General features: G+C 33.4%; 1 protein-coding gene and 1 long non-coding RNA gene across 2 annotated transcripts; one reads left to right on the top strand and one right to left on the bottom strand.

Annotated features, from left to right (window-relative positions):
* Positions 1-1,272: 1,272 nt before the first annotated feature.
* On the top strand, positions 1,273-2,829 carry LOC130979735 (uncharacterized). The gene is made up of 3 exons (XR_009086720.1): positions 1,273-1,469; positions 1,546-2,492; positions 2,602-2,829. It is a non-coding gene; the product is annotated as an uncharacterized LOC130979735 (long non-coding RNA).
* A 1,646-nt stretch (positions 2,830-4,475) lies between these two features.
* Positions 4,476-6,411, bottom strand: LOC130983161 (probable pectate lyase 3). Its single transcript, XM_057907346.1, has 4 exons — positions 6,188-6,411; positions 5,201-5,858; positions 4,784-5,026; positions 4,476-4,694 (listed from the first exon to the last, which is right to left on the bottom strand). Exons 1-4 carry the CDS (start codon positions 6,409-6,411, stop codon positions 4,476-4,478), a joined length of 1,344 nt encoding a protein of 447 aa, XP_057763329.1.
* Positions 6,412-24,358: the final 17,947 nt, after the last annotated feature.

The following is a 24,358-nucleotide window of genomic DNA, read 5'->3' as shown; positions in this document are numbered from 1 at the left end:
AATAAAGTGAATTGTATGTGTTGTGGATTTTGCTTTTTATAAATATTTAAATTAATAAAATATAATTGTTACATTCTCTCTGTATTCTATGCACATTATTAGTATGTATGTTAATATTGTCCTTTCATGTATACTTACCAAAATGTTGATTATTTGAATTTCAATTATACTTTAACTCTCTGGTTGACACCTATTTTTGGGAACAATGATTTTAGTTATGTGAGTTGGTACATAATTGTTGTTTTCAATTATATCCCACGTGATAAAACTAGTGGACTAAATTAATCATTTTGGTGCTTCATATGGATCGTTGCCACCATCAAACATAGGTGGCCTAAGATAAACCTTAATCAACATGACTTGAGGACTTAGCCATTGTGGATCTTTGTCTCAACAATCATTATTAAGAAGCTTAACTCCTTACAAAATGGGCTTTAATGCTAATTGAAATGACTTAAGTTTAAATTGTGTTTTAAAACTTCTTATGAAATAAACGAAAACCAAGAATGCTTAATAAGCTTTCTGGCTTGTGAGACAGAGAAATTTTAAGTTAGAATTAATTTAAAGATAACCTTAAGTTAATTGTTTATTAAAACCTGATTTCTCATGTGTGTTCAAAACAAAGAAAGACTCGGAAAGTAAAGACATGGGTTTAGAAGAAAGTACACCAAGATATATATACTGGTTTGGCCGAGACTTGTCTATGCCCAATCCAAATAATAGTTGAGATTTTCACTATGTAAAGTATTGTTACAAGATATTTTTTTATTAACATTCTCAAATAACCACAAATCAGATCCATCCGTCTAAGATTTTTCGATAATCTTTCCGCAAATTTTCTCAAGCTAAGCATTCATTCATATTATAAGATCTAAGAACTTTAGATATTCTTTTTTCGAGTCTTTTTAGGCTAAGCAATCATCATTATTGCAGTTAAAAGTCTTTGTTGTACGTATATTTTCATTTTACTAATTAGTTTATTATGGCCAAAAGTTGAACTACTAATTATAAGGCAAAGAGGAAGAACAAAGCGACATCGACAAAAGACATATGTCTAGAGTAGTTGGAAGTACAACATGGACTTGATGAAAAGAAAGTTCACTTGGTACGTAGAGATGTAACTTAGTAGAAATGTACGTATAAAGTCTTCAATGACTTACACCTAAAAGGGTCTGTCAGATGGTCTTTCATTGTTATTGGGTCAAAAAAATGATTCCGTGCAATACGCGGATCTAAACCTAGTTATACATAATTTCAAATAAAAAAAATGATATATTTCAACAACCCTCCTCACTTAACTTGCAGAAAAAAATAAATAATCAATCCACGCCCCCCTTTCTTTTTTATCTCATTTGCCAAAGCTCAATTTATACATGCATCAGTTAGAGAATTCTTTTGGTAGAGACAAGGATGATTGGTTAGCAAGCTTCACCAACGTAACTCTACATTTAAAGGAGACAGCAAAGCGAGTAAGTCTCTGCACATATGAACAAGGCTTTGCAGTAATCATATCCTTGCTTGAAAATGACTTTTCTGCCATTGTAGGTCCAGATTCCACAAAAAAATGCTCCATTCTCAAATTTGTCACCGATTGATCTCCATGGACATGATTTCCAATCTCTAGTGGTTACTCATTTTGTTACCTTCACCAAATTATTCAACAAAATATCAAATTCTGTGAGAATAATATGAAGAATCTTAGATGAAAAAATTCTCTCCCATTTTTCTTGAATTCAACATGAGATAAAACTCCATGTAATGCAAAAGAAAGAATATTATTTTCAGCTCTCTAATTAGATATCCTACACGCAAGTGGATAATAAAATCAAGAAGAAAATAAGAGCACTAAAAGCTATTTATGTATGGATAAATAAGAAGCAATGATAATTCTATAAAATAAAAAATAACATGAGTACAAATAATACAAAGGGTTAAGTATAATTTTGGTTCTTATGGTTTAAGCCAAAAAAATTTTTCATCTTCAATCTTTTTTGCATACAAAATCGTTCCTAAGGTTTAACGTAGTTTTAGAATCGTCTTTCAGACAATTATACCCTGTTCAATATCATTATCTCCATCACAAAGAGAAAAAAGCAGAAACTTAGAGAGAGAAGCAAAAACTCAGAGAGAGAGAGAGAGAGAGAGAGAGAGAGAGAGAGAGAGAGAGAGAGAGAGAGAGAGAGAGAGAGAGAGAGAGAGCCTCGCTGTCACCCTCACCGCACCTCGCCGTCACCGTCTTTTGGCCCTCGCCCTCCCAACGGCATGACTTGCACTCCAGTCTCGCCGCGACTTGCTCCCTAGCCTCGCTGCAATTGGCCCTCACCTAACCGCGACACGCCTGGCCTTCGCCCTCATGTTCCTCGTTGTCGTCGGGGAGGTGGTTGTGGTTGTCGTGTTCCTCGCATCTTCCAACCGTGTCTCTTCCTCTGGCAATTAGATAGTACCTTTAAAATCAGCCACCAAGAAAAAACGTAACCTTCCAGGAGTGCCAGGTACAAACAAAAATTGAAAAAAAACGTCATTTTTATTTTCTTCTTTCTTCTGATTTTATTATAATTTTTTTCTTAAAATATATGTATAACCTTCACTTTACATATCCAGATGTTGAGGTGATTGCTCTGTGTCTAAAGACCCTATTGGCGACGAACAAATTTGTGTGCCAAATCTGCAATAAGGGTTTTCAACAGGATCAAAACCTTCAGCTCTATCGAAGGGAGTCACAAGCAATTCATCTGAGTTTTATTGACTATTTTTAGTAATTAGATTTATGGATTTTTTGTTCTTTTAATTGAAGATGAATTTAAAAATTTCTGATTATTATAATTGGATCGAATTTTGTTAATGGAAGAAGAAGAATTTTAGTTCCGAGTTTTGTTAATGATTCTGAGTTTTAACGATGATGATGGTTTTCTTGTTTCTTGTTAATGATGATGGTTTTGGTGATGAATTATTATTTTGGTTTTGATTTATTTGAGGTTGTTGTTGAAGGTTGGATTTTTTTATTGGATTCATGAATAGATGGCGATGGGATGGTAGTAGGTGGGGTGATGAAGATAGTGATGGAGTGGTAGTGGGTGAGATGCTGATGAGAAGAGAGAGGAGATATTTTTGTCTTTTAAAAAATTAATCTATTAAAAAAATTTAAATTTTATTGAATTTTAGGGACAATTTTGTATGTAGAAAAAAGTTGAGAATAAAAAAAAATTTCGACCTAAATTATAGAGATCAAAATCATATTTAATCCTAATACAAATCCATACATAATAATAAACTTAAATAAAATAACTAATATATAAAAATATTTATAGGCTCCAATAGCTCTAACTTTTGAGGATTTTCTCGAAATATGTGCCCTCAAACTTAGAAAAATAAGATTTATACTTGACCATAGAAGGGTGGTAAAGGGTCAATTTCGTTTGAACAAATCAAGAACCAAACTGAATCAAAAGGTTTAAGGCTCGTTCTTCATTGGGTTAAGTGGGAAACTTGTTATGATCCTTTTAAATCATATTTGGGACATTTGAGATAGCTAGGCGTGTATTTCTTCAATATGTATAGTGCAAAATGTTTTGATTGGAAAGATACACCCTATATATGAATAGAGGCTTTGAATTAAAAAAAAAAAGAAAGTTGAGGGGTTGCATTGTAGCAAACTTCAAAGTTTATATGCAAACTAACTCAAACAATGAGTTTCTTTCACCTCTTTAGTACCCTTCTATAATTTCGGAGGTCGAAAAATAGGTGAGGTCAAAATGGAAAGAAAGAAAATTGGGATCACTGCAATAAAGGGATTGGCACTTTCTCACTTAGTTAAGGTAGGTACGAGTGCGCTTTAAAGTTTCGTAAATTATTTACAGAATTTGAGTTCCTGTCAGTTTTAAATATGAAATTGAGTTACTCTTTGAATAAGAACTAAAAATCCATTATTTCATTGTTTAGGTTATTCAAACCAAACTCATATAATACAATCAGGAATTAAATTCTTAATCATAGTTATTTATTACTTGTAAAACTTCTATCTTCGTATTAGAGATGACATTATCTATTTTTAACATTTAATCTTTATACCATATTAACTTCTCCAATCTTCATAAGGTTGGTTATATCATATTGTACGAATATATTTTAATAACCAAATTAAAAAATAAATTACCAAATGATCCTTAACTTCTAAATAAAAAATAAGCAATGTGATATATTTCAATATCCCTTGCCTAGGCTGCAAAAAATATGATTGAATTTCAACTCAAAGTCCAAAAAGACAAAATTAAATAATTTTACAATAATTTCCAACTTTTTTTTTCAATTTTAATCCTATGGGCTACTGAACAAGAAAAATGATCACACATTTAGTAGAATAGCATGTTGCATATATCGCTACACCTTTTGCCCTTTTCCTTTTCACTTGTTTGCCAAAACTCAATTTGTGTGTGCATCAGGTAGAAAATTGTTCAAGTAGAGATAAGGATGAATGACTAGCAAGGTTGACCAACTCTACATTTAAGGGAGCCAGCAAAGGAAGTAAGTCTTTGCACGTATGAACCATCCTTTCCTACAATCATGTCCTTGCTTGAGAATGGCCTCTTTACTAGTTCAGGTCCAGATTGTACGAAGAATGCTCCATTAACAAACTCATCGTTGATTGATCTCCATTGCCAATTCTTCCAATCATCATTGGTTACTCTCTTCGTGACCTTCATCATTTATTAGTATGTTAATGAAAAAAATTCATTCACGTAGACTTTTTTATTGCCTTTAAACATGTTAATTAAATGTCACATACCTCTTTAGCATTGTTATTATCAGGAGCCACGAACCGATTTCCTTCACTGATAATCGTAGGTTTGCTGCTACCACCAATGGCATACATTTCCCAATGAGTATAATCATTGTTGACAACATGAACAAATCCAAATCTGCACCTTGGCATTCTTTGGATTAATCTCTTGCCAAAGTGGTTGAAAACTAGGGTGATTTGCATCACCTTATCAATTGTGTGTTGGTCATTGGCACCAAAGAGCATCACCTACATCACAAATAAAACAAAATAGAATCACTGAAATAAGTCAACAAAGGACAAAATAATTCTTTATTTTAGGATAATTTTCATTCAAGAATATTTTATAAGTATCAAAAGAACTATTTAATTGACTTGATTTTAAAATAAAAAAATGTTAAACACTTGAAAGTAATTACTTACGTCATTATGATCCGTGAAATGACTATTAGAGATGGTAATGGCCGTAGATCCCATAATGGCGTCAATAAGTCCATCGGAGCATTTCCTCATGGAAACATGGTCAATCCAAATATTGCTGGCACCAAAGATGGAGATTCCATCACCATCACTGCGTGTCCTAAACCCAAAATGGCTCTCAGAATCCCTAATAAGTCCACCGGTACCGGGAACAATGTCATGAATCTTGATTCCATGGATGATGACATTATTGACGTATTGGAGAGTGATGCCTGCACCCTTAGTAATGTAGATATCAACTCCTCTTCCATCAATAGTCTTGTTACTAGAAACCATGAGCTCTTGGTTGAGTCTAATATTCATGCTATGAGCAAAGATAATCCACAAAGGTCCATCTCTTGTGACTGCATGGCGAAGGGTACCGGGTTTTGGATTAACCATGTCATTGTCAGCAGGACTAGTAACAATGTAGATTGGACCTCCCTTTCCTCCAGTAGTATTTCTTCCAAAACCTTGAACACAATTTACAAGTTTTTGGCGATTATCTGCCCAATTGGGGTCACACCTCCAACATCTGTCAATGTTATTGGTTGCCTCACATGCAACTCCTGCCCTTTGACCATTCAAGTTCCTTCTTACATGCTTGCTACCAGCTATGTCTCTGTTTTTTCGCGAAAAATATCATAGACATTAGTTATTTTATTATCTTATAATAGATATACTAATAATCATATATTCTCGAATTAATATGTTATGTTATGTTAAACTTGTGAAAGGAAAAAAAATGTTAATTGTTGTGAATCTGATATATGTTATGTTAGAATTTGTGAAACGACAAAAATGCTATGTTAGAAAATGAATTTGTATAAAAAATACTAAGAAGATGAATCGAAATAGTTTTGAGGTGATAAACGACATGTCATTAAATTTGTATTTATGAAAAAACTTGTCCACACGAAATTGAATATGTAATAATTTGAGAATACTCACTCAATAATAATAGAGGAGAAGTTTCTAGAAAGTGCATGTGGATCAGGAAAATATGCTTCTTCGCTAAGCTTCCTAGCAATTGTTGCCCTTTCTTTCCAGTATTCATTATCAACCAAGTTGATATGTTGTTTCGCATATGTAGTATTATCTAAGATATTGGCTTGGAAGGCTGGTATTATGGCAGCCAAACACAAAGAAAGGAACAAGTTGTACACCTTTGCCATAATATTGTTTTATTGATTTATGGCCAAAGGGTTTGGCTTTTCGATACCAATTTCGCTAAAGCAAAGCCAATACCTTAGCGAATTGGGAAGAACTATTTTGCAAAATATGCAAAAGCTCTTGCAAATGTTGAACAGTGTACATGGTAATAAATATGACAAGGTCATGAACGATTATAGTAAAACAAGGCAAGACCACAAGCTAAATTTGTAACAAAGTTATAGAAAAATACGGAACATTGTTTAAATTTACATGAAACTCTATATATAGAAAGAGGAGAAATTGTAGAGTTTTCTTTTTATAACCATTAAGGCAAAAAAAATGGACGGTATTTTTATTTAAAACCTATAAATTGATAACACGTATGAAGAGAAAGATTTTGATTTTGCTAATTTGATTTTTATTTTCTATTTATTCGTTTACCTTTTCAGGACATGAATTAATTTTTGTTTAAATATTTAAAAAAAATCAGCATATTTATATGATTTTGGGCAAATAGCCCCATAAGTATAATTCTATAAAACATAGTAATATATAACCATAAATAAATAATATTAAGTAAAAAACATAACATTTTTACTATTTTATTGAAAAGACGAGTTGACAAAGTGTAACTATACAAAATTGATAGGTAGAGAATGATGGTAGGAGAGTTACAAAGTTATTGGAGTGTGTTTTTTTGGTGTGATAGTACTAGAAATACAGTTGTATGGACTTTTGACTCTGATGGTAAATACTTGATAAAACCATTTATGGATACAGCAAAAGGAAGAATGCATGGAGTACCAGAACAAAAACGTATCTTTAATGGGATATGACAAGGGTTGGTTCCACCTATAGTTGAAATATTGTCACACTTTGTGATAACTGTTGTAGTGAATATTAAACACAAGCTAGTAAGGAGGCATATCATAAATCAGGGCGAGGAATCATGTGCATATTATGGCAAGGCTTCGGGAATTCCTTATAAGTTATGAGGGTTAGCTGAACCTAGGAAAATGTTAATTAGGTAGGACATATGGTTTGAGAATTGGTTAGAACAAGAAGTACAATGAATGAGAAAGATCAGAAGTGGATTGTTGTATTATTTGTTGTTGTGTGTATTGTATGGAGTAGTATAAATCAAAAGATTTTTCAGGTTATGACTATATCTTATGAGAGTGCATGAAAACAAACTAAGTCCCTTGTGAACCAATGGTTTTTGTTTAATAAAGTAAAAATGAGTAAAGTGATGCAGTGAGTAAAGGGGTGAGGATATTAAATGAACTTGATGGAGTTATGTCTTTTATAGTCCAGATACAGGGCATTATATTGTATGAGCTACTTGACAACAATGATGGGAGAGTTTTGTGTCTTGTGGGAGATAAAGTTGATGGAAGAACAAGTAGTGAGATGACTATTACTGGAATACAAATTTCTATACCATTTTTGCTCGAAGATGTGAGTATAAAAGAGGATAACTTGCCCAGAAGCGAAGGAAAACATCAGACTCCGGGTGGGCTTACCGGGGAAGGAATATGCTAGTAAGAAAGCCAGAGGAAGATTACACGAATCATGAAGTTTGATATTTTGTAACGAAGTATGTAAAAGAATTGAAGTAAATATGTGATAGTTGTTAGAATTGTAAATCAGATATTAGGAATAATAAGAATTCATATATAAACTTGTTTATGACTCGGACTTTTGGTATTTTGTTAGAATGTTGTCATGATCAAAGTCTATTTTTTTAGTGACAAGTTTATATATGTTAGGTTGGTTACTGAACAAGTTTACTCTTTCAAACTATGATTTAAGATTATATATGAATTTTGCAAGGTTTTTATTAGAAAAAAAAAAAAAGGAGAACAATAGGTTACTAAACAAACTTATAGCCATGCTTAAAAAGAGTGGTCACATGGTATTGTAGTCATCAACGGCCAAGCTCAAAAAGTGTAGCCATATCTATGGCTATTGACGCGCTTCTAAAGCCTAGCCATATCTTTAGCTATTGGCACGCTTTAAAAGTGTAGTCATATCTTCAGCTATTACCACACTTTAAAAGCATGGCTATAGGGTTATACATATGGCCACACTTTTAAGCGTGACAATCAATAAATATGTGGCAAAAAATAAAGCATGTTAATAGATCGACAAAAGTGTGGCATGTTGATAGCTAAAAAAGCATGGCAAAAGTTATCGCTACGCTTTTCGGATTTTTGGCCACGCTTTAAAAGCATAACAAAATTGTGATTTTCTTATAGTAAAAAAGATAGTATGACAAGAAAATCCTCTCAAAAGACTTTGAACTAGGACAAAAAGTCTTGTTATTCAACTCACGGTTGAAGCTATTTTCCGAAAAGTTGAAAACAAGGTGGTTTAGACCATTTACAATAAGTAAAATGTCTCCATATGGACATATTGAAATAATAGAGAAAAGCACTGGGAGAAGGTTCGTAGTCAACGGACAGAGATTGAAGCCATATCTTGGAGAAGAAGTGGATCGACAAAAATTGACACAACTCCCATCCTAGAAAGCATCACTAGTTAAGCTAATGACGTTAAAAGAACGCTTGTTGGGAGGCAACCTAATCCTTTAGTATCTTTTACTTATTTCTCCATTTTTTGTTTTTCTTTAGTTAATTTTAAAAACTGTGAAGAAACAAAAAGCTTGAGACCCGACACCAATAAAGAAAATGGAGAAAGTCAACTCCCAAGGGGTGACGCCCAGCACCACGCTTGGGCGCCTAACGCTAATAGAGGATTCCATTCCCAGGGAAGCTAGCGCACAGTGCCATTCCTTTAGGCCAAGCGCCCATGAAGGAAGTTCACCTGGAGCTTGGTGCCAAAGATTAAAGCCAGGCGCCTTCAAAGTATTCTTTCTCGCTTACGTTGATTTTCAAGTATCTTCATTCATAGTTTTACTTCATGGAGTTTTAAATTCAAATTCAAAAACTAGTTTTTTAAAATTTTGCATGCATAATTTTTTCTGTTTCAACCACGACTATGATTAAATGTCATCTTCCCAATATTTCGCTCATCATCCATCAATGCAAATGTCTCTTCATATAACTTAAAACATTTATACTTAAGATTCTGACAAATCTATAAGTTTGGTATTCGTAATTAATGGGAAAACAAAGGCCTCTGAATGGTAGAAGAACACACACAAAAAGTCCTCGGACTCCGGAGGTGGAAGTCGAGACAAAGGATGAGAAAGGTATTAAGATGAAAAATGAACTTGGTAATCTGATTTTTCTTTTTTGGAGGTTAGTTGTTTTTTTTTCTTTTTCTTCTTTTTTTTCTTTTTCCTTTCTTTCTTTCTTTTCCTTTGCATCATGTTTTCTGCTTCTATTTTTTTTGTTTTCTTGTATTTTCTTTGTACTTGTTTTTCAGTACTTTACTTGTGTAAGAGGAGTTCTTCTGAATGAAAAGAATTTCAATAGTAAAAAGGAAGTTCAAATGAAAGTGGTGGTTCTTAAAAGTTTGGTTATATCTCATAGATTCAAAGTATATGAATGAATCTTGAGAAAAAAGAGATAGAATCTCCAAAGACAAAGGCTCTGGAGAAATATTATGAGAATCCAAACATCTAACTCCTTGACGTAGTTCAAAAGAGAAATATCAAAATATCGAAAAATCCAAAAGCAATAAGGTTTTGAGTATCAATGATTAGAGTACAGTTATGTACCTATGATGCCTGTGTGTCAAGAAGATGCTTGGGTAAGTAAATTCGAGAAATGCCTCACCATCCGATAACTTGGGCCAACTGGCTCGGGATTATCGATTGAAAATTCATATTAAGAGTTGCCTTGAGACAAAGCATTTAAAGTCCAAAGGCTCTAGGTATCTATATTTGGATGAATAATTTCTTAGTTATGTACTTGTAGTGTGATTGTGTCGAGGAGAGGCTTGGTGGGTGCTTTATCGCATGATAACTTGGGCCAACTGGCCTGAGATTATCGATCGAAAACCTATTAAGAGCTTCGTTGAGACAAAATACTTAGAGTCAAAGACTTCAAACATATTTCCTGGTTAAATTGTTAAGTAACTCCTTTCAAGGTCATACAATTCTAAGAAGATTCTCATAATACATTCTAGAATTGAGTTTTTGAATTGAATATTCTTGATTCTTAAGTATTCAAGATTCATCAAAGAAAGAAAAGTCTGCATGTAATCATAGAGATTATAGTAAACCTCACTTTTATTTGGACTTTAGTTTATCAACTCTTCAATTCTTTTTGCTAAGATAAAATCTCTTTACTCTTTCTTTATTTGAGGACAAGTAAAGTTTTAAGTTTGGTGTTATGATGCCAAGGTATCTTTAGTTGTTTTTAGGTTTCTTTTTGAATAGTTTTCTTAGGTTTAAATCAAAGTTCTTATGTTTTTAGTGAAGTTTTTATAACTAATCATATGTTTAGAGTTGTTTTAGAATGATTGTGTTTTCACGATTTATTTTCAACTAATCAGGATAAAAAAATTAAAACAAGAAAACACAAGCCTCCTAGGAGAAGAAACACAAAGCTAGCACCAGGCTTCAGGAGGCCAACCCAGCACCAGCATAGGGAAGCCCAATGCCAGGAACAGGCGCCCAACTCCTTGCCTCCAAGCCCGATGCCCTGTCTTCCAAGCCCAATGCCCAATTGGGCAGCCAACTCCCTCCATCCAAGCCCAGCACCTTCATGACTTGGGAAGGCCAAAATGGGCTAGTACCCAATTTTGAGAAGTGGCGCCTAGCACCACCCAACTTTCACACATTATCGTTGTGCGCCCAACTTCGGATCCAAACTTCAAGTGATTTTCCAACTCCCAAGGATTCAAAATTCATCAAAGCCCAGCTCCAAGTCCGATGTCCACTCCTAAGAAGCTCTAAATTCAACCAAGGTGCAAAATTCGGTCAAACCGTAAGTAATTAAGTAATTAATTAAATATGGACGAAAATGGTTAGAAAATGTAACCATTATAATTTGACCGTTTCGATATGATAATTGGACTCAGTGATTTTTTCTGAGTCGAAAAACATAGCTTTTTGCATAAAAACGCGAAATAGAATTTTGACCGTCAGTACTGACTAAGATCTATCTAGTACTACAATTGAGAAAATTAATTTTTATTAAAAAGGTTAAAAAGTTAAAATGGGTAATTGAGATGATAAAAATAATTAAACACACATTAAAATGCTAATTTTAAAGGTTTTGCCACAAAATTTGGCCAAACGAACCATATGTGAACCGGGCTCAAGTTGGACCCAAGCCCAGCATATGTAAGTCATAATTAATGGTCATTTCAGCCACCACGCACTCATTTCTCCCTTTAATGCTGAAAATGTGAAGAAGAGAGGTAAGAAGAGAAAAACCTTAACTTTCAAAATTTTAAATCACCGTATCTTTCTCTATGGGGATTTGGATCCTCTAAATTTTGAATCTCACTTTAGAGAGTAAAGTATGATCTATCATCATTTATTTCATAAGTAGGACACTGGGACCAAAAGAAAATATGAAAGAGAAAATATTCAATGGTGAGATATCTAACTTTATTCTCTAAAGTAAAAAATCTAAAATTTGGAAGATCCAAATTCCCTCTACGAATCTCCAATCAACGAGCCGTTTGCAGCCACGCGTCGCTCTTGATGAGCTCTTCAAGTTTATTTAGGTATTGTGATAAGAAATTTTGAAACTCGTGCCTAGTTTTTGTTTTTTCCCTAAATTTCAAGTTTGACTTTGGTTTTTAAGAAATTTTGTGGTTTTGGTTATTTAAGAGTGCTTTAGTATGAGTCATTGGTGAATTTCATCAACTAATTTCATGGTTTAAGGTAAAGAATCTTCAAATCCTTGTGATTCATGAATTTTATAAACCCTAAGTTGAAGTATATATGAAATTGTGTGTATTAGATTGTTGGGTACCCTTTTGGAACTTGGATAATACTTGTGGGAGTGTTGATACTTGAGCTTAGAGCTAAGATTTGGTGAAACTTTACAAGTTGAGAGCTTGATTTTAACTTCCAAGAAGTACGATTTTAGTTTTATTTAATTACCGTATAATGTAGTATGAAATCCTAGACTAGATGCCCCTAGGATTAGGTTTGGATTGTAAAATTGGTTGGTATTTATCTATATAGTTGATATGTTGTGGAAATTAAAGATTGTGTTGAGATTGTGTGAATAAGCATGTTTGGTGTGTTGAGAAATTTGATGAATTGGATAATGATTATTGGTTTGTGGAATACGTATTTAAATTGTGAATTTGGGCCAGAGGCAAAGAAAAGGTAAGGACTGTAAGTAGGGTGGTGCATGGCCCGGCTCGATCTGAAGACCCGGTCCGGTTTCGAACACTTTAGTGGCTATTTTGGTATGATTTTATCAAGTCTAAGGTCGGGTAAGGGTCTAAAAAATAGACCCGGTCATTATTTTGGGTCGGGTCCGGGCCATGGCTCGAGTCACCCGAACTCGGCCCGGTGGCCCAATCATCATACACAATTAATATTTTGTGTTATTAGTGATAGATGATGGCTATTCTTATGTGGAATTTTAGTATTGTAAACCTTAATATTTTGTGTTATTAGTTATTATAAGACTATAAGTTAATGTTTTATGTTTAAAATGCATAAGATTTTAGACTAATGCATAATATTGTGTTATTTGTATTGATTTAAATATTTGGTGTTATTAGACAATATTGGTATTGATGATGGTTATGCTTTAATTTTAGAGAAGAGTAGTTGGTTCTTGTTATATTTTTTTAAGTGAATTTTAACATGTCAAATAATGGTTGGAGTCTTAGAAATTTAGATATTTTCACATGCTAGCTTATAATAAGGTATCAAGGTAATGTAATGTTAACAGCCCAGTTTTTACTCGGTATAAGCGTGGCTCGAAAGTGGATAGGGATAAAGCTATTAATGAAAAACCTGCCAAACCCGCGAGTTTTGGCGAAGTGGCACGGGCCCGTTTGTCGTGCCAAAGGTTTTTTTTATAATAAAAAAGTGATTAGTACTATAAAAATTTACAATTATATAATTTTAAAATACATTTTTTATTTTTATTTTTTATTCTTCTTTTTGTAATTAATTTTTTTATTTTATTTTACACTTTTATATATATGCTAAAATTATGTGATTTATTTATTAAAATAAAAATAAATTTATTAACAGATATTATTTTAAATAATTTTATTAAAATTAGAAATTTAGAAGATAGTAAAAAATTATGTTATAATTTGATGTAAATTAATTATATGTGAATTATATTATAATTTGATGTAAAAAATTATATTAAAATTTAAAAGATAATAAAGAATAGTGCTCTGTTAGAGTTTCTTAGTGCTCTGTTAGGGTTTTTTAACGGAGTTCCTATTACCGTCAAGGCTATATTGTCAACGTCAATTAAATCTCAATACAAGTCTCCGTAATCTGCATGGCTGAGACAACGAGGGATGAAGATTGGACCGAGGAAGACAACTGAAAAGGAGGTAGGAATGTGATTCTACTAGAAGAGGCAGACATATCAGAAGGTATTAACGCTTGCTCCAATAGTCTCTATGGCAGACTCTTTACTTCCAAAACCTTCTCAATTGGAACCATGGGGAATGCTTTAAAGGCTATATGGAGAAACCCAGAAGAATTTAGCGTGAGTGATAAAGGGGATAATTCCTTCCAATTCTTTTTTAATAAAGAAGTAGATGTCTTGCGTGTTGAACGTGGTTCTCTATGGCTATTCAAAGATTATGTGCTCCATGTCAAGAGATGGAAGGAAGATCAGAACTGTGATGAAGAGATTATTTCCAATTTTTCAGTTTGGGTTCAATTTTGGGGTTTGCCAGAATCGTTTAAAACCCTCGAAGTTGGACGTAAATTAGGAGAAAAATTGGGCATAGTGTTGGAGGTAGGTAAATTTCATATGCGAGGCAGAGAAACTAGGATTGTGAAGACCAAAATCAATATTGATGCTGCCAGGCAAGTGAGAGATCAGTTAATAGTGGCAGGACCTAATAAAAAGGAGGTAGAAGTGGCACTGCGCTATGAGAGACTTGGAAAGTTCTGTACCTATTGCGCAAAATTGGGGCACGAGGTGAAAAACTGCCATGATCTGCTGAAAGACACAGAGAGTGATATGGTAAAAGAGGATGACATTGGCGGATGGGTTAAAGCCAGCCAAGTGGGAACGCGAATATACTCTGAAGGAGAAAGAGCATTCAACAACTCAACCCAAAACCAGAATAAGGCCACTCAACATAAGAAAAAACCGGTCTTAAACTGCTTATTGGAAGAATTTGCAGGGATGTCAATGCAAGAAGAGAAACAAAGTTTGAAACCACAAGACACTGATAATAGGGCAGCACCTGAGTCACCTCAATCAGCCAATTCTAGAACAGAATGCATGGAGGTTATCATAGCTGGTCAGTCCAATACCAAGGAGGATGAAGGGCAGCTTATGCAATTCGCTATTGGGCAGTGTATCACCACAGAGAAAGGTAGAAAGTGGAAAAGGTTAGCCAGACAAGGTGCTGCAGAGTCAGATACTAAAAGTGAACCCAAAAAAGGTTGATGAGTGGTATAGCTGAAGGATCTACAAAGAAAGCAAGAATAGAGGATGAAAATGCAGTTGAAGAGATGGTGGAGGGTGCCACCCTACAAATGGCACCCAAGGCGCCATGAGAACCATAGTTTGGAATTGTCGGGGTTTGGGGAGACCCCTGACAATTCACACCTTAAAAGGGATCTGTAAATCCCACTCCCCCGAGATTGTGTTTATAAGTGAAACAAAGAACCAATCTTGACAAGTGAAAGCAAAACTTCGGGTATGCGGCTACGAAAACTGGCATATTGTTAACCCGGCAGGAGTGGCAGGAGGACTTGTGCTAGCTTGGAAGGACAGCATCAGTGTTCAAATTATTAGCAATAGAGAATTCTTTGTGGCAACCGAAATTAAGGAAGTCGGAAGCAGTGAGGTATGGGCGTTCATTGGTGTCCATTTGAGTTGTTCGGAACAAATTCGATCTTTACAGTTTGAGGAGCTTACAACAATGAGCCAACACTTGGAAGAAAAAGTGGTAATAGCAGGCGATTTTAATGCTATAACAAGCCAAGCGGAAAAGGAGGGTGGAGGCCAAAAATCAGCAACCACCATTGCAACATTCACTAATTTTATTGACAGTAACGAATTAGTGGATATTGGAATGGTGGGGCACCCTTTCACGTGGACAAATCGAAGACAATGAGAGGATTTGGTGAAGGAGAGGCTTGACCGCTATTTAGTTGGGATGGAATGAAAGTTGAAGTTTCCGAATGCAGTGGTGCACAGGCTCACAGAGTCAGGCTCGGATCATGCTCCACTTTTGATGGAAACCGAACCTCAATCCTGGCATAGTAAAAGGCGGTTTAAATACCAGGAACGTTAGTGTGGAGAAGAGAATGTCAAGAGAATTGTCAGTGAAGTATGGAGAATGAAAGTTGTAAGCTCAGCTATGTTCTCCTTAGCCCAAAAGTTGAAAGTTTGTAGACATAGATTAGTTCAATGGCAGAAAACTCACAAAGCAAACTCTCGAAAAGAAATTGAGGACCTTCAAGCTAAACTAGAGGAGTTGCGGGTGGCTGGAATCAATGGGGGAGAGGAGGTTACCAGTTTGGAGAAGAAGTTGGAGCTGGCATATTTGAAAGAAGAGAGCTATTGGCGAGAAAAATCTAGAGTCAAGTGGCTAAAAGAAGGAGATCAGAACACTAGATTCTTTCACCAGAAATTTCAATCAAGGATGCGAAGGAACAGAATTTGGAGATTAGTAGGGAGGGACAATGAGATTGCATCGAAACCGGAGGATATTACAAAGATAGCTGAAGACTACTTTTGCGATATTTTTACTTCTTCGTGTTCGGCTGATCCGAATCCATACTTAGAGGATTTAGAGCCAAAGGTTACAGCTTCCATGAACCGTAGGCTCCAAAGGCCAGTAACTATGGACGAGGTCAAAAGAGCTACATTTAGTGTTCACGCTCAGAGTGCTCCTGGTGATGACAGGTTTACAGCTAAGTTTTTTCACTTTTTCTGGGATATAGTTGGAGGTGACGTTTTTAAGGCAGTAAGAAGTTTCTTTCACAGTGGCATAATTCTAAAAAGCTTCAATCATACTCAAATTTGTTTGATTCCAAAGGTGCCAGATGCCAATGACATGACTCAGGTACGACCGATCAGCTTGTCTTCAGTTATGTATAAAATTATTTCTAAAGTTATGGTGCATCGATTACAAGGTATTATGAATAAAATTATAAGCCCAAATCAGAGTGTGTTTCTCAAAGGTAGACTCATTTCAGATAATATCCTAATTGCCCACGAATGTATGCACTATTTGAAAAATAAGAGAAGTGAGGCAGAACATGAGATGGCTATTAAACTAGACATGAGCAAGGCTTATGATAGGATCGAATGGCATTTTTTATGGTATATTATGGATAAGCTGGGTTTTGATGCTAAATGGATTAACTGGACTAAGGAATTGGTAACGACTATTTCTTACTCTGTCGTTGTGGAAGGTCAACCTTTTGGCTATTTTAGGCCAAATAGGGGCATCCGACAGGGTGACCCCCTATCTCCATATCTCTTTCTTTTTTGTGCAGAAAGGCTTTCCTTCTTGCTACACAAGGCAGAGTAAAACAGATTAATTCAAGGAGTTCAAGTTAATCGGAGATGCCAAACAGTTAATCACCTTTTGTTTGCTGATGATTCAATCCTTTTTTGCAAGAGCGCACCTAATACAAGCCAAAGTATTCTAGAATTGCTAAAGATCTATGAGGGTTTCAGTGGGCAAAAAGTCAATCTGAATAAGTCAGCTATCTTTTTCAGTCACAATACACCTCAGAACACAAGACTAGCAATTGCTCAGATACTAAATATTGAACATATCGGAGCACAAGACAAATACCTGGGACTGCCCTTTATAGTTTAAAAATCAAAGAAAGCAACCTTTGGAACTATCAAGGATAAAGTTCAGAAGAGGATTATGGGTTGGAAAAGAAGTCTATTGTCATCAGGTGGTAGGCACACGCTATTGAGAGCGGTGGGGGAGGCGATTCCAATTTATACACTCTCTTGTTTCAAGCTCCCGGACACACTGTTGACTGAGATTCATAGCATGCTCTCGCAATTCTGGTGGGGTCAAAAAGGCGCAGAACGAAGAATGGTTTAGATTAAATGGGACACAATGACGAGACCGAAGAAAGATGGCGGGCTGGGGATCAAGGACCTAAGGGCGCAAAACTTGGCTTTATTGGAAAAACAATGTTGGCGTCTAATGAAATACCCTAATTCTACTCTATCAAGAATGCTCAAAGCTAAATATTTCAGATATACATATTTCCTACATGCAGAGATAGGAAGCGTACCGTCGTGGGGCTGGAGAAGTGTTCTTGAAGGGCGCAAGGTGATCGAGAAAGGCTTGTTATGGAAAATAAGCTCTAGCACTAATGTTCGCATCTTCCATGACCCCTGGATCCCACCGCCAGTGCCCTTTAATGTCCCTCAAAATCCACTCACAATCCCGCCAGATCTGCAAGTGTATTACATTAGTGCGTTACTAAATCCTGATAGAAGTTGGAATAGAAATCTGATTGAGTCGATTTTTTCAGTTGATATATGCAATAAAATTTTTTCAATCAAACCAACAGAGGAGGAGGATGGAGTTAATTGGTGCTGGACAAAATCTGGTATATATGAAGTTGGGTCAGGATACAAAATTGCTTATGGATTCTTTCATTCTCCTATTTCATTGAAGCCCCAGAACATACACAACAGAGTCTGAAATAGCATTTGGGAGTTGAAATTACCACATAAAATTAAGATTTTTCTATGGAAAAGTCTTCATGAAAAGCTTCCAGTGTTGCAACAAGTCCACAGCCAGTTCGCATCCACTCCTGCCACTTGTCCAAGATGCATGTTGAAAGCTGAATCAATTTCTCATGCTTTGTTCCAATGCCCCCTATCTTCAATAATATGGAGACTAAGCTTAATAACCCCTGACCTATGGATGAGAGAAGAAGAGACATTTTTCAATTGGTGGCAACGAGTCTTATCCTAGGCAACGGCTCAATTAGATGGTAGACAAAAGACCCTCCTCATAGCGGCGCTGTGTTGGAGCATTTAGAAAGCGAGGGATCGGTGTGTTTTTGAGAAGATAATAAGCCCGGCACCAGAGATAGTGAAAGAAGCCAACAATTTAGTGCGTGAACTCGTGAGCCATACCTGATAGATGCTGCTAATTTTCTTTACTCTTACTTTACTCTTCTTTAAGCTCTTAGTCTTTCAGTCACAGTTAGTGATAAATGGGAATACCCAATTCTTTTGTACTTCCTTATGAAAACACTTTTATTTTATATTAATAAAATAACATTTATCTTTGAAAAAAAAGAATTAATTTTAAATTTTATGCGAATCAAATCCAAAAAACTATCTTTTATTATTACAACCACAATTATACAATTTTTCATACAAACGAAAATTCCAAATTTTTATATCATAAACCCTAAAAAATATTCTCAAATCATCACAATATATTTTATAAAAGTATTTAAATATCTCAAATTCGAGTAATCACAATTTATTAAAATTTAGAAACATCTAAAAATTGTTAATTTGTACCTACAAAATAAAGAATAAATAATAAATAATAAACAAATTCGTTTAAATTCTTTGATTATAGATATTTATGTTTAAAATTATAGATGTTATAAATATAAAATTATAAATGTTATAACAACTTTTTTTATACAAGACATATTTTTATATATAGAGTTTATAAAATATAAACTAAAAAATAAAATATAAAAAAATTACGAAACAAATTTTTAAATATAATTATTTACTTATAAGATTAAAATAAATAAATAAATTAAACATACATATAAATATCAATAAAAAATATTAAAATAATTTAAAATTATGACATATTGGCACACGTGTGGAAACAATAATTTTAAATATATAATAAGACATAATTTGAAATTGGTAATATTAATTAAAAAAAATCTATTAATTATGAATATTATATATATATATATATAATTATGAATATTATAAATATAAAATTATAAATATTATCTATCTAAAGTTATGAATATTAAATTAAATACATTTTTACTAATTTCACTATGTAGTCATTTTTTTACTTACATACCAATTTTCATAAAATAAAATAAAATAAAATACAAACAAATATGAAATAATCTTTTTAAATAATATTTTTAGTTGATCGGATTATAATCAATAAATAAACACAAATATAAATATCAATAACACATATCAAATTAATTTAAAATTATACTTTATTAACACTTGTGTGAATAGGGATGTCAACATACATCCTACTTACATATACTCAATTCAACCTAATTCGGTTAATAAAGTTACCAATTTGATCTACGGTGAGTAAGATAGGGTACGGCTTGAACATTCACTCAACTCAACCACCTGCATCCTATATATATATGTGTTATATACTTATATAAAAATCCTTAACTACTAAGAGAAAATTATTAATTGATAATTTAATATTTTTATTTACATAAAAGTCAATTCTATTTAAAATTATCATCAAGTTATGTGCATCTTTTTTGAAATTCGCAAGTAGAATCGAATATCCGCAAATAAAAAACGAATAGAATTAGAAGTAGAATATTTTCAACTCACAAATAAAATAGAGTTAAATTTTTATAAAAATCTCAACCTACACGTAAAATTAGGGTTTGATCCAAACAGTATCCTATTCATTATCACCTCCTATATGTGAATTTTCATATTTTTAAAAACCTAGTGATTTGCAACATGCTTATTAGTCTTAAAAAATAAAGACTAAAACTTTAATGACATTTATTTGTTAAAAGAAAAAATTTGGTAACAAAAAATTTTTAATCATAATTAGCCAAAAATTTTTATAATTTACTTCATTTATATAATTTAATAACAGTTTTATTTTTTATCTCACTCTTCTATCAATCAACTTATCATATTCTTATCGGTCCCACTTATTAATAATATTAATTATAATATTATATTCCTTACTATTAGACATTTTTATAATCAACACTTAATTTTTTTATAATTTTATTTTTATATTTAAGAATACAATAAAGACTAATAATAATTATAAAGTATGGTAATGATAATTTGTATTAAATGAATTAATTGTAATTGATTTTTTGTCTCCGTCAAGTCATTTATCATCATTTAATGGAGATACAAAACCTAAAAACTATCCTAATATGGGTTTTTTTTCCGTTAATTGTAAGAACCCGATTTTTAAAAAATAAATAATGAATTATTTATGTTTATATATATGGTTTATTTTAGAAAATTACTTTTACTAAAAAGTAAATAAACCAAAGTTATGAGATTTCGAATTTTAAACTAATCCAGATTTATACTATTTCAATTACAATTAGATATTTTTTATTAATTGAAATTAATGATTTGGATTTTGCTTAATTAAAATTGTAATTTAAAAAATAAATAAGTATTCTTAAAATTAATTATATTGGATTAAATCTGGTTTTAAATTAAAACTCTATTCACATCCTAATAAATTTCCAATTTTAAACGCTATTTTTACTAACCCTAACCTTTCCTACCTAACTCACACACACGTATCCCTCTAACCTGTCAACTCCTTGGTGAGCCACGCTCACCCTCCCCTCGTTACTCACTCACCACTCACCGTCCGCAAGCCCCATATACGCACCTATAGAAAAAAATGAAGAAAGAAAGGAAAGACAGAAGTGGAAAGGACCAATTGGAGAAGAGGGAAGGGAGAACAGAGAGCAAAGGAAGGATAGAGGGAGGGGACGTGCTGCTGCCGTCGTCCAACCGCCTCGTCACTGCTGCCATTCATGCGTCGTCGTCGTTGACAAGGGAAGAGAGAAAGCTCGCAATGCAAAAGAAGAGAAGCCACCATCGTGAGTTGATTTCGGATTTACTGCGCCATCTCGCTGCTGGGATCACAACCATCGTCACCGTCGAAGCTGCGTGTTCACCCCTGGTTGCGCCGCCACCGAAGCTTCCCTCACTGCCGTCGACGCCAATCTATCAAAAGAGGAGAGGGAGAACGACACGAGGAGAGAGACAGAACGTATGCAGAGAGAGAGAAGGCGTCACGGGGTGGTTTCCGCCACCGTTTCTGCCGCTGTTGCTCTCGCCGCCATTGCCGTCGGTGGAGCTCGCTACTGCTGGCGGTGAACCGACATCATATCCTTGCTGTCCAGTGTCACTGCTGTTCCGTTTTCACGTTTTTTCTTTGTTACAGTAAGTACCCCTGTTTAGAAACCCTTACCGCTTGTGAATATATGTTCTGTTATAAGCTTTGAGTTTTACACGACGTTAATGTTTCAGGGTTGAGTTACTATTGTGTACGGTGCTTCTATGGTTGTCACTGCTACGGTAAATGGTCGGATTCGATATCGTTGAATTTGGACCAGGAGAAAAGGATCTTTAGATGCTTTTGCCTTTGTAGGTTTCGACTAACTGAGGTAGGAGATTTTATTTTGAAATTAACCGTTTTAAATTATGAATGTCATGGAAGTTTAGTGGGTATTTGCAAATAATTTATAATTGTTTGGAATGAGTGAATGATAAGATTGAGTTGTATTTGTGACTGAATTTGATGAATATATGTTTGATTTCTTGATTGTTTAAAAATGCTAAATTTTTTTATTATTAGCTGGTTATAATGAATATTTGTTCAGTTATGGTTGCGAATGGTGATAGATTTGGTAAATTCTCACCGATAAAATTATATTTGATAAGTGAACTGATGTTTGATGGATTGAGTGTTATTGAAATTTGATTGCATTTCATGTTAAATTTTGTTGATAAATTGATATTTTAATGAGGTTGTGTTTCGTTCACCCTGAAAACAGCTAAGACGGTGTTTTTAATGATAATATTGAGGGTGTTATTGTGTACATAATTGGATAATTTTGGCGAGATTTAATGGCCAAGAGATTATACTAAAAAATTACAAAGAATTGAAAACCAAAAAATCCTGAAAATGGATAAAATTTTAAGTTAATATTTTGATAACAAATGAAGCAGGATTTCGGTTTTTTTGGAGGACAATAAATCAGTTTAGAAATTTTATTTTGACAGGTGTAGTTTTATTTTTATAAAAAGACTGAGGTTATATTTATAATTATATAAGTTTTTGGATATTTTTGGACACTAAATAAAGAATAGGGGTAAAACAGATATTTTATTAAAAATTAAGATTATTTTTATAAATATAAAAATAAGTGAAGGTTTAAATATAATCTTATAAAATATTGAAATTAGAAATATAATATTAAAAAGTTTGTGATTTAGAAAGTAATTAGTAAAAATTTAAAAATAAGGTTTTATAAACTAAGTTTTAAAAGGAGAATGCAAATGTTATTTTAAATTTTTATTCAAAATTATTCAATTATATATTAAAATAAATTATTATTTATCAAAGATAATTTATATTGTGTATGATATGAAAGAAAAGAAGAAGAATGAAAAGTAAAGGAAAGAAAGATAACTAAAGGGATTTTTGTCATAGGAGAGCAGAGGACAAAGATAAAGAAAAATTTTTAAAAGGCTGTCTGCCACAGGAGAGTAGATGTGATCTTGTTTGGACTTTAGTGCCAAATGTATAGTGGAAATACTCACACACTGAGAACTGTTTTCCAGATGTAAGCATATTACAATATATTTAAAAGTCACAATGTATGCGGCCAGGCCGTAAGACTTATATGCACACTGTATGCATCTGGAAAGTCATATTTGGGACTGGTGCTCGGGTAATGTCGGGAGCGGTAGGCAACCGACACATGAGCTCATGGCCTGTACTATGACTAAACATGCATCATCGTTATTTGTATATTTGCATTTGATTGTGTTTGTTTATCTTGTTTCTCTGTGATTGTACTATTTATCTTATTGTAATTTGTTTGCGTGTTGATTTATTTTTTGCACTATTGTTTCTCTGTGATTGGGAACTTAGGTTGTGATTGAAATTTACTTTAAGTTTGAAAATTTAAAGATGGTAATTAATTAATAAAGTAAAAATAAAGATAGTATTTTCAAAGGTTTAACAAAATAGTTTTATTGAGTAAGTTAACTATTTGTATTACATTCATTACTTTTATGGCATTTCCATTCCCTATTGAGAACGTATGGTTTGTTCTCACCCCAAAATCTTCCACCCTTTCAATGACACAAGTTCGAAGACTCAGAATGAAGCTGCGGACGGTTAGTAGATTTACTTATGATTTCTGTTGCTTTTATAGAGTTCTCTCATCCTTGTTGTTTTAGTTTTTATTTTATCTAGAGGGATAAGTATTGTATTAGAGTTTTATACTGAATGTATTCGTATAGCATTTATTATTATTAGTAATTATGTGATTATTATTACTTGAAGATCTTTGATATGTGGTTTTAATTAATTAAAACAAAATTTTCTAGAATTTTCTTAAAAACTGAAACGCAATATCGACGTAAAGGCTCAATATTAAATAGATAATAAAAGAAAATAGGTTTGTAATGCGTTACTTTTGGTACGATCATGACGTACTGAAACTTGGGTCGTTACATTAATTTAATTATTTTCATTCAAAATTTACAACTCTAATACCATTGCAAGCACAATTAGAATAGGCCAAGTAATTTTATAAGAAGCCGTCTTTATCATTGCAAATAGCATGATATTTGAATTTGACCTTAATACGGTACTTATAGTAGAAGGTGTTGAAGAATTTGAACAACAGACGGACTCACCCGACAAGGTTATTGTCAGTCAACCAATTTTCGAGAATATGAAAAACTACACTAGTTTTGATGAGGTATGGTAATAAACTGATTTAATTTTCTTTCTGTATTTTTATGTGCATTTATAATTATATTGTACTAAGTTCATACACATAACATTCATAGATTCATATACATAACATCCATAATTACATACAATTAATGTCTAAAAATT

Source organism: Arachis stenosperma, chromosome 5 (genome assembly GCF_014773155.1).
Source record: "Arachis stenosperma cultivar V10309 chromosome 5, arast.V10309.gnm1.PFL2, whole genome shotgun sequence".
Lineage (NCBI taxonomy): Eukaryota > Viridiplantae > Streptophyta > Magnoliopsida > Fabales > Fabaceae > Arachis > Arachis stenosperma.
The sequence above is the reverse complement of the archived record's forward strand: the minus strand, read 5'-3'. Positions and strand labels throughout refer to the sequence as shown.